The sequence below is a fragment of the Polistes canadensis genome, unplaced genomic scaffold (genome assembly GCF_001313835.1).
Source record: "Polistes canadensis isolate GaletaPanama2010 unplaced genomic scaffold, ASM131383v1 scaffold_67, whole genome shotgun sequence".
NCBI lineage: Eukaryota > Metazoa > Arthropoda > Insecta > Hymenoptera > Vespidae > Polistes > Polistes canadensis.
Genome location: NW_014569614.1, coordinates 484,717 through 502,015, shown reverse-complemented (window position 1 = coordinate 502,015; position 17,299 = coordinate 484,717). Strand labels below are relative to the sequence as shown.

General features: G+C 31.6%; 1 protein-coding gene across 3 annotated transcripts in view; it reads left to right on the top strand.

Annotated features, from left to right (window-relative positions):
* LOC106786182 (RNA pseudouridylate synthase domain-containing protein 2-like) overlaps positions 1–17,299 on the top strand; it is an 89,487-nt gene that overhangs the window by 42,980 nt on the left and 29,208 nt on the right. For all 3 annotated transcript variants that reach the window (XM_014747292.1, XM_014747295.1, XM_014747293.1), the window contains exon 3: positions 16,438–16,542. In XM_014747292.1, the coding sequence (XP_014602778.1) occupies positions 16,438–16,542 (105 nt within the window). The remainder of the gene's footprint in view (positions 1–16,437; positions 16,543–17,299) is intronic.

Here is a 17,299-nt window from a genome sequence, read left to right as displayed (position 1 = left end):
TATATATGTATATATGTGTCTATGCAGAGTTAGATCTTTTTTTTCCATTGTTTTGCATAATACTTTATTTGAAGATATACCTACACCGTGCAATAATGTTAACCAATCTTCTCTGATTTAATATCGAAACAAATTTTCCTCCTGGATATTTCTATTTTTTTTTTCTGTTTTAGATTTTATCTATTGTTTTATATTTATTATTTTCAAGAAATAAATAAGCTTTTCTATATTAAGAGTTGATAGTTTTTATTAAAATTGTAATAAATGTAAAGAGGGTAGTATTAAGATTTGTTAATTTATTTTTCATCATATTATTCAATGAATCACGATTAATTAATTATATTGGATAAAAATTCAATAGTTTTTAATTAATATTCGAATAAACATATCAGATCAATATTACCCATTACAAAGTTATCCTTTTTATCGAATAAACAAACCCATCATTCTTACCGATCGAATCTTCTTTACAACCCTTCTTCTTCTTTCTCCTCCTCTACCTCCTCCTCCTCCTCCTCCTCCTCCTCCTCCTCCTCCTCCTCCTCCTCTTCCTTTCATAACTCGATGAATTTTCCAATCGAGTTGAAACAACGAGGTAATTTTATCTTAACAGTGTGAACGATTCTCGTTTTAAATTCATATTTCGTTAGATTTTAACTTGGGTCTATTGAAATTGGGGGGGGGGATGATTATTAACGATAGGCGGTATTTTAAATACGTGCACGCACACAATAATTGAAGTAGTAGTTGTATTGGAAGAAGAAAAAGAAGAAGAAAAAAAAAAGATTCAAAAGAAGAAAATAAGGACAAAAAAAAAAGGTCGTAGACGTTTCTCTCTCCGAGCAACAGGCCTTCTTATCGATCGTCTTTTGTGCGTATTCCACCCTCAACCCTCTTCCACTACCATCACCACCACTACCACCACAATCATTCCACCCTGTTCTTCATCCCTTTTCGTCTGTTCGAATCCTTCGTATCCTCCTTGCAGAGGGTAAATTCACCTTCATGCTTCTCTTCATCCCCCGTTTCTTACCCTTCTCCATTTCGTCTGACGTTTAACAAAAAAAGAAAAAAGAAAAAGAAAAAGAAAAGTCATGGGACTCGTGCAACGGAGTTTAACGTATTCTCATTGGTGGCCCTTTTCTATCTAACGTTTACCATTGATATTGTGATCTTTAGCTTCACCTCAAAAGAAGATTCTTCCTTTCCCATTAAGTTCGAAAGTTCTTTCACGATAAGTGGGCGTGGGGGGAGGGAGGGAGGGTTGAGAGGGAGAAAATTGGAGTCAGAATCAAAGAGGGATGACGACGAGTAGTTTTCATAGCGATTTCGTTCGATTATCGAGTTTCTAGGATTCTCTTTAGCTTTCTTTTTTTTTTTTCTTTCTTTCTTTCTTTTTTTTACTCCTTTTTCTTTTCTTCTTTTCATCGAACGGATTTCTCCTTCTCCCCCGCCCCTCTTTCTCTCTCTCTCTCTCTCTCTCTTTCTCTCCCTTTCGTTTTTCTTTTTTTTTTCTTTTTATCATTCTATCGTTAGTTAAAAAGTACTTTAATAGAGTGAAATCGTACGGCAATTCTGAACGATTAACGAGTTTTCAAGATTCTTTTATATTTCGTTTCCTTCTTCCTTTCTTTTTCCTCTTATTTTTTATATATATTTTTTTTTTCTTTCACCCTAACTTACTTTTCCTTCCTTCCTTCCTTCCTTCCTTCCTTCCTGACGCAATCATGAAATTAGGATTATCGATTATAAAGAAAAGAAATAAAATAATAATAATCATAATCATAATCATAATCATAATAATAATGATGAAAATAAAAAAAAAAAAAGAAGAAGAAAGAACACGAGAGAAATAAAAGTTCTGCTTAATCGTTAGTTGAAAAAGTTTTGACAACCCCGCGGGTTAGTTTGAATTCTCAAGATAGTGTCCTGGTTTTTGTTTTCCCCCCCCCTCTCTCTCTCTTCCCCCTATCTCTCTATCTTTTATTCTCTTATTCTTCTTCTTCCTTTTCTACTTGAAACTACTTTGACGTACTTATACGTTAGCAAAAGTGCGGAAAATATCCTTGGAGACACACACCGATCGTAAAACGGAACAACATGCAGATTGTTTCAATGTTTAACACAAACAGAGATACATGCGCCATTTGATTTGGTTAATAGCCTGTCATCCCCCCTCCCCCCTCTACCTCCCTCTCTCTCTCACTCTCTCATTCCTATTTCTATTCTTGGTTATTATTATGGCTTTGAACGTATTCCAGTTCGTGGTTTAATGTCGAGCTTGCAGCAACAACAAACCTGCATCAAGACCGATAATTAGCCTTAAGGGAGAACGATTAAAACTTACTGTACGTTAATTCATCCCTCAAATACGAGTACCACCCTTTTTTCTCTCTCTCTCTCTCTCTCTTTTTCTTTTATTCACCATCAAACTCTCCCCCACCCTTTTTTTTTTATTTTAAAACAGCAGCAACAGCCAACTCGTGTTCCACCACCATCATCATCCCCCAATTTTACTACCACTACCCCTACCACTACCACTTTTCATTCTTTTTCTTCTTCTTCTTTTTTCCTTTCTTTTTTTTTTTTTTCTTCTTATATTTCGGTACCGTTCATACAAAGCGCGAAAAATATACATCCCCATTCGTAATGCGATAAATATTTCAAGGATATTTCAAGTGAAATACTCTAGACGATTATAATACCTAAATACTACTAACATAATTCTATATAGTCAGGAGATATTTATTGTTACGTTTAACATAAGACTGAAAATATATATATATATATAATAGGTCATATACTATTCTTCTTCGTAATCCTCATTCTTTATCTAATTTGCACACTTACTTTTTGCGTGACTTTAATTCTCTTTCGCAAATAAAATTTTCTAAAAGTAACGTAACAACAATAACTATAACGAAACACACACACATATATAAGCACACGCACACGCACGCGTGCGTTTCTTATCTAATTATCGTAAAAGTTTGATAACGTTCGTTACCGTTCTTTTTCTTTCTTTTTTTTTTTTTTTTTTTTTTTTTTCTTATTACGTTATTTTCAAAAGTATATAATCGATCGGTAAATAAAATAAAGTTCTTTAGATTAGTTGGATAAAAAGTTTTACGGTTTTTTTTTTTTTTTATTTTCATCGATTCTTCTTCTTTTTCTTTTTCTTCTTCTTCTTCTTCTAAACGAGGTTTAGAAAAGTGGTTGTGATAGCGTTAATTATCGTTAAAAAGATTATTTCATTTGAAACGAAAGATTTTTATCTAATCGATATCAATGAAATTTTGAAAAAGGTTTTATAATTAGAAAAAAAAAGAAAAAAAGTAATTGATTGATCTCTTATTGTCATTGTTGTAGAGAATTTTATTTTTTTTTTTATATTTTTATAAAATAATTAATTTCCCTTAGAAAATAATATCACCCTCTCGTATTTTTCTTTATCATTGTGTTCAACGTAATTAGTTAATTAATTAAAATATGAATTCCTGTTGCATTTTAATCACTGTTTATTTATCTTTCTTTTTCTCTCTCTCTCTCTCTCTCTTTCTCTCTCTTCCTATTTTTCTATATATAATTTTACGTTCTATATCGTGCATCCTCTTCCGCGTGAGAAATTAGTCGCGTGATTAAAATAACGAATAAAACCATAACGTTTACCTTTATCAACGCGAGTTACGATCGGCGTAACGCGCGATAATTTAGTAATTTAATTGAAATTAATTTCTGTGTATGTGAATGTATATATATATATACATATATATATATATATATATATCTCTGTGTAATGAATACGTGCATGCACGTTTTCTCAACCCCCTCGCATTTCCATCCCCATCCCCATCCCCATCCCACATTTTTCCTCCTCCTCCTCGTCCTTCATTTTCCTCCCACACCAGACCATGAAATAATTTCGCGTTTGCAACATGTACACCTACCTACCTACCTACCTACCTACCTACCTACCTACCTACCTACCGACCTAATATGATATCGTATTATTCTACGCGCGTAATTATGAACGCCCGTTTAAACGATATATTAAATATTTACTTATCGAACCGTTGACACACGATTTATTCGTGTGAAAATGTTAGATCGTCGCGAATGTTCCATACGAATTTTATTAACGAACGAAACAAAAGTCAAAGTGAGAAAAAAATAGATAGATAGATAGATAGATAAATAGAGAGAGAGAAAGAGAGATGGGATGATTTCGTATAATTATTTTTACGTAACGAACATTATTTTGATTAATGATAAAATTTAACAGGGAACTTGGACATGAAAGAAGTAGAACTTAGTTTGATTTAGTTGGACGTTTCGTCCCTTTATTGGGACTTCTTCAGCAACTAGAAATTTTATTTTATTATTATTTCTTATATTACGACATACATGAGGCTCATACAATATATAATTTTTTTACATGTTACCTTAATCTTTACAGTTCAGCGTCTTTTTTCATTGAGTAGACATACATTTTTCTTTTTATTAATATTCAAAACACAAAACATCTAAACTTCGTTAAATTGATCGTTATTATTTAAGTTCCTCAACAAAACTGTTTCAATCTAGACTAGTGTTTGTTAGCCTAGATATCATCAGTGTAAGGTGTCCTCTATTGTTTGTTATGGTTAAAATTTAAATTATTTTTATTATTACTAAGTTTAATTCTTAGGGATGTTTTTTTTTTGGACAGGTTTAAATTAAATGAACAATCTATTTATCAGTTGAACGTTTCGTCCCTATATTTGGGACTTCCTCAGCAACTAAAAAATTTTTTTTTCTTTTTTTATTATGACATATTATTACTTATACAAATACAAAAAAACTTACAATTAATAGCGTTATTTTACCTCGATAGTTATGTTCATTGGTCAATCTAACATCATTTCTCATTACAGTCATACGTATTCACTGTCTTATATATAGAGTCAATTTTAAACCGTTATCCTACCATAACTTTTCGAACACTACTGGTTACCTCTAAGCTGGTGTTTCCTAATCTAGATGTCTTTGTTATTATTGTAACCTCTGTTACGTGTCTTGTTGTGTTAATTAAATTTTAAAATTTCGTTATATGTGTTATTTAGATTATTAGTATCGGTTCTGAAATTAACTGTATTATTGTTCGTTGTATGGTACATTTCACTGATATTTCTTTTGTACCAGTTATCTTCTTTATCTAAAATTATTTTTACTCAATTAGTTGTTTCTCTCTTCCAAAAATAAAATTATTAATAAAAAGGTATCTCTTAGGGAATTTGGACATTCAAAAGAAATAGAACTTCGTTTTGATAAGTTAGACGTTTCGTTCCATTATTGGGACTTCTTCAGCAACTGGAAATTTKATTTTATTGTTATTTTTATATTACGAAATACATGAGACCGATACATTATAAAATATTAGATGTTACCTTTAATCTCTAAAGTTCAGCGTCTTTTTTTATTTAAGCAGCATACATTTTTTTTATAATATTCAAAACACTATACATCTACACTTCGTTATGTCTTGATCCGTTATATTTGAACACTCAACAAAACTGTTTCAATCTAGACTAGTGTTTATTAGTCTAGATATTATTATTTTTATTCTTATTAAACAATCAACAAAATTCGTGTAATTCTATGATTAACGTTATCGATTACAAATAACAAATATCGTTTAACGATTTTCTTACGAAAAAAAAAATCAATTAATCTTATCAAAGAATATTCAATAAACGAGATGTATAATTAATTCTATAAAAAATATTAATAAAAAATATATGGAATATTATCTTTTATAAGAATATATAATATATTTAACTAAAATTTCAATTACCCTCTCTCTCTCTCTCTCTCTCTCTCAAAAGAAATAAAAAAAGAGTTCGTGCCGTTTTAAATCGATAGAGATAAACGATATAATACCTTAACTCTTCTAACCTTTTATTTTACCTTTAACCCAAAACTATGAAGTAACGATAGAAAAACTTTCTCGGTTATCTAATATTATTGCATAACGTGTTTCTAAAACTTACGAATCGTTCGATGAAAAATGATTGATTCGGTTGTTTACTTTACTATTTTGAGGCATGCACATTCGTTGGAACATGAATTCAATCGTTCTTAGACTTACATGTCAGATAGACGTTGAAGTATGAATAAATGAAAGCTTCAAATGAATCGATTTGGATAGACGGTGAAGAAATTTTTCCACACACACACACACGAAACTAGGAGGAAAGATCCTGCTGAGTTTTCTTCAACCAATCCCTTTCCCATCCCTTTTGGTCTTCCTCCTATTCACCCACCGTTTCATTTGGTTCTTCCTTCATATATTATCCTTTGCATACACACACACATACACACTTATAGGAATCCTGTGAGGTTGTACAAGGAATAGAGACGAGGCGTTACATCGTTTCTTCGTTGTAGTTGTCGTTTTTCCCTAGGACGAGGAAATTAATTAAAACGTCTCGTTCTATCTAACACAAACACACATACACATATGTATACATACACACATACATCTACAGATATTCACGTTTGTATGTTATGACATCGGTAGGATGCGTATACCCATCAACCAATCCCTAGCTAGTAGTAGTAGTAGTTGAGACGAAAAGAGGAAAATGAGAGAATCACAGGAATCCCTAAGGAATGCTAGCCAGCCTTCAGGAAGCTTTCCCGAAGCTTTCACGGTCGAATATTCCCTCTCTTTCTTTTCTTTATCTTATTCCTTTTGCATAAACCTTCTCCCTATCCCTTCTCAATACGATGTATCTTATGAAAGGACGTTTTGTCGTTGACTAATTCTACTGGAGATTAAATGTTGATTACCATGAGTCTTCTTCATCGAATACGTTTACTGTAAATTTTACATTTATATGATCCCCTTGTAAAGTGTGACAGAACTATGGATTATTTCCCCCTAAAAATTATAGAAATAGATTTATTATAATTTTTGTTTCTTTTTTAGGGCAACTTGATATTTTAATCATTTCCCTAATATGTGTACGGATGTATTGTATTATATTTATGTTAAAATGAATAAATATATATATATATATATATATATAATTGTCTTCCTTGGAATTATCATGATCCTGTTAATTCGTGACAAAGAAGGATTCATCTTTAAAAAAAGAAAAAGTTTGATTATAATATATTTCATCTAAGACATCTAGAAATGTTAATTATTCCCTTATCGTGTTTTACGAAATACAAAATTTAACATGAGATATTTTATCATTATATATATATATACAGATAGAAAGAAGAAGAAGAAGAATAAATAATACCCCCGACCCTGAAAGAATTTTCTTTCTTTCAAATATGCTCGCGATATTAATCTAAAGAAACTTTGAGAAATTAAAACATAGTTTTAAATGCTATTATAAATTGGTTACACACGGAACAAAGTATATATATATATGTATGTGTGTGTTAAGGTATTAGTTAGTTTTTCAAAGAAGGTATATAAATACAATGTTGGACCATAAAAAAAAAATATCTTTAACTAACATTACGAATAGTTATAATAAATATTTAACACTACGATCTGTGACGCATCTGCAGTGTAATAAAAGTTAAGTCTAACAGTTAAACTAGCTAGCCTAAGCTAGCTAGCTAGCTATTCTTGTATACAGGCTGGTCTTCTGCAACACCCCAGACACCACAGTTGGTGAACGAATCGTACGTGAAGTTAGAATATACGTGCTGTCGACACGCGAACAACTATCCCAGTAATACACCCCCTTTTCGACCAAGACCAACCCATCTCATATCCCGTTCAACTTTCAACCAACCCCCTCAACCCAACCCCAACCCCCACCGATCCACCTTAACTCTTCTCCTTTGTCTTTGTCTTTCTCGTTGGATTTGCGACGGTAAACTCACAGAAAGGAAGTACGGACACCGATCAAAAGGACATCGCGTGTTCTTCGACCATTCTCGTTCCTCCCCAAACCCCACCCCACCCCCTCCTACGCTCTTTACTTTCTTTCTTATTTTTTGTTTTGCTAAGGGAGGGAGTGGGTGTATTTTTTTTTCATCCTCCTGCCCACAACACAACCTCTTCTCCCTATCTTATTTCACTTTTTAACTTTTCTGTCTCTTCTTTCTTTTTTGTTTTTTTTTTTAGAGTACTTCGAAAAAAATATGTTTTTTACCCCCTGCCCTTAGTAGGCTAATGATATTAACGTTTATCACTTTATCTCATACAGAATATTATTTTTTGTTTTTGTTTTTTTTTTTTGTATTATCTTTTGGATCATACACGGTGCGTGCGAGATAATACCAACCAATCGCGTGTTTCCACCTCGTATGTACACCTCCTATTTAACAACTTCTATGAATTTAGTTTATTTACTTAATTTTACGATTACTCTCCCCTATTTCGTCTCGTTGTCGTTGTACACGCAAATCTAACGGATAAAGAAAGGGGAAACTGGGAGGGGGAACTCATTGGTTAATCATTTTTTTTCTATTTTAAATTGTTTAACTTGACTTTCTCTTTTCATTTTTTATTATTATGCAATTTTCCTCCTTATATAGTATTTGTTCGTGTTTATGAAAATACTACTGTATAATTATAATATTTAAATAAATACGAGATTAAAAAATGAATTTTTGTATGTTCTTTAAATGAAATATAATATTTTTAAAAAATGAATAAATTATACTTAAAGTACGTGAATTCGCAGGTTACTAGATTTTTTTGTATAGAAAATTAAATATTCGTTAATCCAATCCGAAAAATTCTTCTCTCATTCTTTCCTTTTTCTTTTTTTTTTTATTTTTCGACAAATCCCATTTTAAAATCCAACGAAATTTCGTTGCCCGAGCACGAGCTTGGAAGCGTTGATTTCTAAATTCTCCAAAGAGTAAAACGTACAGAGTGCACAACACGGAATGGTGCATGGTGAAAGAAAAAAATAAAATCACGTAAAAGAAAAAAAGAAAGAAAGAAAGAAAGAAAGAAAGAAGAAAGGAAAGAAAGAAAGAAATGAAGAAAACAAAGAGGTAGTATTCCAAGGGAATAAAATAAAATGGATTGTATATATATATATATATATATATATACAGTGATGTTAGAACTACCAAAACACTTAACTCGGTTTTAACAGGTTCATAGACGACCAAACTGCAAAACGTGCTACGACCAATCGGATTTGACCAGAAACTGAACTCCTACACCATCGACTTATGCTTTATATTAAAAGCACCATTTTATATAGTCGTTTAAATAACATTAGATTGTTCGTAAGTATCCGAACATTAAAAGAAAATAAACTTTCGAACATCAACATTTATTACATCGAGTTATGGGAATTTCGATATTTTCTACAACATAATCATTTTTTTAGTTTTCATATTTGTTCTACCGAATACGATATTATATTCGTTTGTTGCCATCTTTCGTAATACCATACTTCATGTATATTTTAATATACAAATTTTTTTTTTTTTTTTTATTTTTGTATGGTTTTCTTGTTTTGATACGAATTACGCGGATTTTCCAAACCGGTTTCTTTTTATTCCGTGACCCTGTAATTTTTTGTTCTCTGCCTTTCTTTATCTCTCTTATGCCTATTTATATGCACGTACCATAACCGCATATTTCCAACATCGGGCCACCGAGCGGCATGCATAAGTTATCAGTCCGTAGGATTAATCTTTAAATTCGCATTGGTGTATCGTACGTCCTACAACGGTGTATATATATATATATCGCGTGAAATTTTTTTTCCTATTTATTTTTATTTTTGTTTATTTATTTTTTTACAACCACTCTCTAATTCCCCCGACGCTGACCATACCGCGTTTCAACATCGAACCGGAATCGAAAAGGGGATTCTTTTTTATTTTATTTCTCTTTTTTTTTTTTTTTTTTTTTTTTTTTTTTTTTATTATATCATCGAAGAAATATTAGGATATTCCAATTCTTTTCAGTTTATTTTTGCCGCGATGACGTTATATTATTTTTAATTTTATTTTTCGTAATCCTATTATTTCTTCTTGTTGAGAGAGAGTGTGAGAGTGAGAGAGAGAGAGAGAGAGAGAGATACTGTAGTGACAGTACTTTGCGAAAATGTTTTACGAAAGTTTAAGGATTTTGTTGTATTACCCTGTTAGTTGAATTGGAAGTGAAGAACACGATTCTCCCACTATAACTACTACTACTACTACTACTACTGTTACTACTAGTAGTCAGTTTTTATTCGACAAGTTAAACGAATAAGTAGCTTGTTTAAATACGATGTAAATTTACTGTTAAAAGCTAACGAGAAAACGAGACCGATGGATTTACATTCACAATTGATTTAAACAAAAGTTTTTGTATACGTTTACGTAAACGTCAAGGCACACTTATAGATATCTTCAAAGATAAAATTTCAAACAGCACCGCACCGGCTGTTTAAGACTTAGGAAAATGTTTTTCGGTCTATTGGCGACATGTGTTCTTGATTGGCAGAAACTTGACAGCTTGCTGATCCAAACTTTTCGTTTCTTTCGAGAGAGTTCTTGGTTTCTTAATAATAATATTAATAATAGAGAAAGTATGTTGAAATAAAAATCACACACATACATTAGTTATTATTATTTTAATAATATATAATATGTTTTTTATTTCATTTCATTTGTTTTTAAGCTCATTTCGACAAGAAAAAAGGGATATTAATGCATAAATAAAATACAAATAAATATTGATCATCCACATTAAAGATGTTAATTATAATCTTTGTAAAAGATTCTTATTATAAAATATGAATATCTTATTATACACAATATATCGATAAATATCAGTAAAAATTGAATTTCGTAATATTCCTAAAATATTCAATAATAATCAAAATTCAATATGTTAATTAATTAAATGATAAATATTGTATACGAGATATATACGATCATTATAATATTATTTCGTTTAAACGCCTGATCATTTATTTTTGAAATTCGGATTGATACAAAAAATTCTTTTAAATACTGGTTTAATAAAATATGTACAATCCTAATACTCCTTAATGCAATTTAGTCATATTTTATTTGGTATTTCTTTTTTCTTTTTATACATTATAAATATTAATATTTAAAAGTCATGGGGTCATTATGGTCGACGTAGAAAACTTTTTCCTCGTAATTTTTTTTTTGAGGGGAAAAAAACTTACCGGATACTTTTAAGACTGGCGAATGTTATTATTTATGCAACATCATCTTTCCAATTTCTCTGTTTTCCCCTCCCATCCCCTCCCCTCCCCCTTCCCCCGCCCATATTTTCTTTCTCTCTCTTTGCATGATAATATATCCTCGGGAAAGAAACTTGTACCATTAAAATTATAAAATACGTAGGCTAACGCAAAGAGGTCGGGACGTTCGTTTATTAAAAGCTTTGTTGTTGTAAAAGTTCATTACTTATCTCGGTCCCATCGGTGAATTCATATACACACATACACAAATACATACGTTGGGATGGATAGGCGTTGAAAAAAATATTAAATAAAATTAAAATTACACGGATATAAATAAGTATAAACGAAAAGGAAAAAAATAAATATTAACTTTTCGTTCCCGTTATTAGAACATTTTTGAATATTCAAAAAGTAAGGTTTCAAAACAAGGAACCGTGCAATCTCGATCGAAGTAACTGTTATAAAAAAAGAAAATCTAAGTTTAATTTTAATTTTGAATTTAATTCGCGTAGCTAAATTTGAATAATTAACGATTAAATCAAATACTACTACAGTAACACTCGTATTGAAGTGTTTAACCATTTGGAAAATCTAAATTAGACCTTTCTAAATATAATACATTTCCCGGGAAACACATATAAACAAACAAATCGTTATTTACCAGTTGTATCGTGGTACAGACAATTTTCCCATATAATTATAATCTTCGAACAAAAATATTACATTATAAAAAATCATTAAATTGAAGTTATATCTCATATGAAGTAGTTTTCTCTATTAAATTGCGATAACAATTTTTCTTTCTCCCTTTCTCTCTTTTTTTTTTTTTTTAAATCGACAAGTAACCACACGGAGAGGGACAGGGAGAGATAGAACGTGTATCCAACTCACTCATACCAGTTAGAAAGAGAGAGAGAGAGAGAGAAATCCCTCTCTGATTGCTTATTCTAGGTGATGACACGATGCGCGAGAGTAAACCGCATTGCTGGTGACGCGTTTTGCTCTTTCACGCGTGGCTCGTTCGTGGCATTTAATTACAAAAGAAGTTGCCTGGGTGAACGAGGATGTGATGATGATGGCACGAAGGGATTCGAAAGGGTAGAAAAAAGAGAGAGAGAGAGAGAGAGAAAGAAGAATTGCTTGGATGAGTCGGCTTGGCCCATTAGGAAATGAGGTATTCCGTGTTCCTAACGAAACGAGACGACAACCTACCGAAACGTTGATGTTTCCTATTTTTTTTTTTTCTTTTTTTTATTTTTTTCTCCCTTACACACTCGTTTATAATAATACTACTACTACTACTCCTCTCCCTTACTCAGTGTCCCTTTTTCTTTTTTTTTTTCGTTTTTTTTTTCTGCTTCTTCTTCTTCTTCTCTTATTTCTCGCGTAAGAATACATTTTCTTCTTTTCTGTGTGCTAAAGGATCGTCGTCGTACGCTCGCTTTACTGCAAATTACTCGGAATTCCGATACGGATGGATGATGAAGTCTGACATGAAAAATGACCGAAACATACTATTACTACTGCTACTACTACTATTACTTTCTTTCTTTATTTCTCTTGCTCCTCCTTTTTTTTCGTTTTGTTTTGTTTTGAGGAAAGGGGGCTTAACATTCGTTTTCATTTAATTTTGTGATCAGAGGTTGTTATAAAACGTATTAATAATAATGATACAAAATATTTGGCTCATCGAAATTGAATGCATTTGTGAATTGTTACGATTTTGTTATACAGTTAATTATTTATTTTTTTTTTATCGTATTAATACGATATTCATTAATTATATTAATTATTATATTAATTTCTAGAGGGATGAATAATAATAATAATAAAAAAAATCTTGGCCGTCATTGGTCAAATAATAATTGTTAAACACAAATGTATTTTTGAATCAATACGATTTTCCCTTATGTGTCCTGTCGATTAATTATTCTATTGTCAATAGGATATCGATTAAAATGTTACATTTAAGTACCTTAAAAAAAAAAGAAAAGAAAAAAAATATTCCCCAACGAGATGAAAAAATTTTTGCAAATTAATTCTGCTCCATTAAAACACATCGTTTACCGCATCCGTTATTTTCGGGCCAACGGAGCGAAGTATTTTTCGCCATCTTATTATTGGCGGGAATCTTCCTCGTTGTTATTTTTCTCTCAAGTTATACGCTATTTTTTTTTTTCTTTCTTTTTTTTTTTTTTCTATCGTCGAACTTTTAAAACGACAGTTAACGAAAAGTGAACGATCATGCGAACTACGACGAAAATCTGTGTGCCATTAACTGCTAACGTGTTTTATTTTTTTTTGTTTTTTTTTTTTTATATAAATTACGATGAACAAGAAAAACGTTAATTTTTGTCGAAGAAGAGAATGATTAATGATATAATATTATTTGAATAAAAATGAAATGAGAGATAACGCATTATTCTTAAATTACAAATTACTTGCTTATTTTACGATGAAAAATGATGAATTTTCTTGAGCCCCATAAAGAGTATTATGGTCGAACGAAAATATTATTCGCATAATATGCGATTCATGCTTTCTTTTATGTCACGTTTAGATAAAGAATTATTGTAATAATTCACTTTTTACGAATTTCTTCAGTCATTTCACCTAGATATTATTCCAGTTTGTAGGGAAGGTTTCAGATCAACAAGATAAATCACATTCGCTTTTGATCAAGAGTTTACTCGGTTGGTTAAAAGCTTTATAGAAAGGATGTTACATCATTTTTTTTTCTTCTTCCTTTCCCCGATCTCTCCCGAACCCTTCTTTTTATTCCTTTTACTATCTCCCCATTCTTATTTAATTTTACAAACACGTAAGCAAACTTTGTCCTTTGAGTTTAATGCAACAAAAAAAAAGAAAAAAAAACTTCTAACGAGGTATATCGTTTGAAATCTTTCACGAGAAAACTACTTTCAATCTTTCGATTCTTTAAAAAAAAGAAAAAAAAAACAGGACGAAAAATAAATAATAAATAAATGGAAATTATAAAAAGAAGATGTGATTAATCGTTTTTTTTTTTTTTTTTTTTTAAACACGGAGGACAAATTTTTCGCGTGCGTACGTGTGCGTGTACGTGTTAAGAGAAATTTTGATCTAAAATGAAAACTATAGTGATGAAGTATGATGTTCGAGGACGATAACAACGACGACAGAGACGATGATGACGATGATAATAATCGATCTGATTGAACGCAGTAGTTTCCAGCTGAAACGATGACAATTATTGTCCAAACGCGTTCACCGATCATTTATCATTGGCTAGCAACGTGTCGAAGGTACGAATGAAACGTCGTTAATCTCGTGGACAATGCCGGAGAGATATCGGTGCTCAATTTTTGCATCATTTTATGCTTTTTTTTCTTTTTTCTTTTTTTTTTTTACGAAAAATGCGAACAAAAGAGAGAGAGAGAGAGAGAGAGAGAAAAATAAGAAGTAGTTTTACGAAGAAACATTATTGTTCGTAATAAGTGATATGACACTTGGGGGTATACTTCATTGTGATCTAACAGAAAACAACAAAATAATTATTTAGCATAGTTCATTTATAATCATATATATATATAATAAAAATGAGAGAAAATACATAAAACTTACAAATGTATGTAACTATATATATATATATATATATAAATTATACACATATAATTAAATAGTACATTTAATAGTACATTAAATGTATATATATAAATGTAACTATATATATATATATATATATATAAAGAAAATGAATAAAAGGTACTACAGAGGGTTAAATAAAAATAGAACAACCGAACAAAGAATACCTCCTCCTTCTCCTTACCGTATTATCTTTTGGTGCTAAAATAAAATAACACTATTCATATTTTTTAAGTGTCCTCCGAGCCCTTAAAGGTTTCCTTCGTATATCTAAAAATAAGCAAATAAAACAACACCAAGAAAAAAATGAAAAAAAGGGGGAAAAAGAAAATGTGGAATAGCAGGACACAAAAGGACTCACTCCCTCACTCCCTCTCTTTCTCTTTCTTTCATTCTTCGAGGAATACAATGGGGGTATTGATTTTGGATGGAACGTGTGTTCCTCTTGGTGGTCGAAGAAGGGTTTGTCGGTTGGTTTCTCTCTCTATCTCACACACACACACATACACACATACACTCATTCAGTGGGTGGGGAGGGGGGTTAGTATTAGTAGTAGTAGGGTTCGTAGGTCGATGGTCTAAGTCGCGTTTCTTGCTCTTTTCATGGTGTACGGCATTTCTTGACGAGCCCTGGCTCGTTTGGTTATGGGGGAAAGGATATAATAGTAGAGCCAGAGTTGAAGCGTAGGGTGGAAAGAGAGAGCACCGCAATGCAGGCAAGGGCGTTGTCAGGGGCGACCCTAGCGACCGTGAGCCCTCATTCGCACCGAACACCACTAACACTCTGAAATCGCAGTCGAAGAAATAATTGTTGGAGGAGGAACGAACGAACGAACGTACGAACAAACGTACGTACGAACGAATGTACGAACGAACGGAATTGTTCCTCGTGAATGCCACATCAACTTCGATCGACTGTTGTTCATTTCGTTAACTTTCTACACACACACATACACACACGCTTTCCAATATATTATTATACTTCCGTTTGTCTATTCGAAATCTAATCTTGATTTATTGTGAGGAGGGGGGTTGTGAGGGGGACGAAGAGGATTAGGATTGTCAAAAATATTTGTTTTCAAATGAAAAACTAAAGTTACCCGTATTATGAACGAGATCATCGTTTTCGTTGTTCCTGGTAAAAAAAAAAAAAAAAAAAACAACAAAAACTTTGCGTTATATACAAATTTTGTATTTAAATTTGTCATGTTGTATTTAAATCAACGCATTATAGGCTCATCAATAATTTATATCGTTCAATAAAACTTGTCGACGGGTATATACCGATGACAACGACTACTACGACGACGACACCGACCGTAATTTAAAAATAAACATTTTATTAACACCTAGTTGAACTCCTGGCAAACCTTGCCAATTCGATCGTTCCTGACGTTCGGCCAATTGTGACGAAGTCATTATATTAGGAAAAAATATATATATGTATGTATATATGTATATATATTCTGTCGATAATTTAATAATGAAAAATATTTTTAATACGTCTCTTGTTAAACAATTCGTTACGATATTTGATGTAACGATAAAAGAAACGTATATATAAATATATATCCAATTAATATTATATTATAGAAAAAATATATTAATATGGTGATATTTATTATTGCAGATCGATTTGAAGCCCCTTCGGGAACCAACGATACCACTGCCCGCTTCTAAAGTTACGGAAAAAAGAAAAGCCGAGGAGGCCGATGCTAGCAAGGATTTGAAAAAGGTGAATATTTTAATAATTCAGTCTATCTGAATGATATTATTCTATAGAATAAATGATCATAGATATGATTTTATTAGAATCATTCTATAATTCAATCGAATTTATAATATTATTGATAAAATATTTCTAATTCTAATCGAAATAATATTTTTTTGCATTACTCATTGCGATTTTTCTTTCTCCCTCTCTCCCTCCTCTCAAAAATATAAAACTAAAAAAAAATTAGAAAAGAAACACATGGGGCAAAAAAAAAAAAAGAAAAAGAAATGAGACTAATCGAATTGGTGTAAAATCAAGTCTATGATATCATCGTGTATAATAGCGAAAGACGTTCCTCTTGCGTAATAGCCTTAATGTTCGCATACCGTGCGAGACACGATGCTTTTGTAATGGGGTAACGGGCTAGTGCCGAGCGCCAAAGCTTTCAGTATAACGTCACTCGTGCTGGGCAAACACAAATCGTAGCTGCACGACATAGCCCAGATCTCTGTATACACACACCTATACCACCACGACATTGTTGGAATACAACACGACGACCATTCCAATAGATCTCTCTAACAAAAACATACCTAATACGTTTAGCCCACATATTGGAACTGGACTATACTAAAAGTTCATCAATAACAAATATCATTCAATTGATTTCATCTTTCTCTCTTTATCTATCTATCTGTCTGTCTGTTTGAACGATGATATTGCTGGTAGATCCGAAAACTTAAACATTAGTTAGTTATATTGTACATTGTAAACTTTT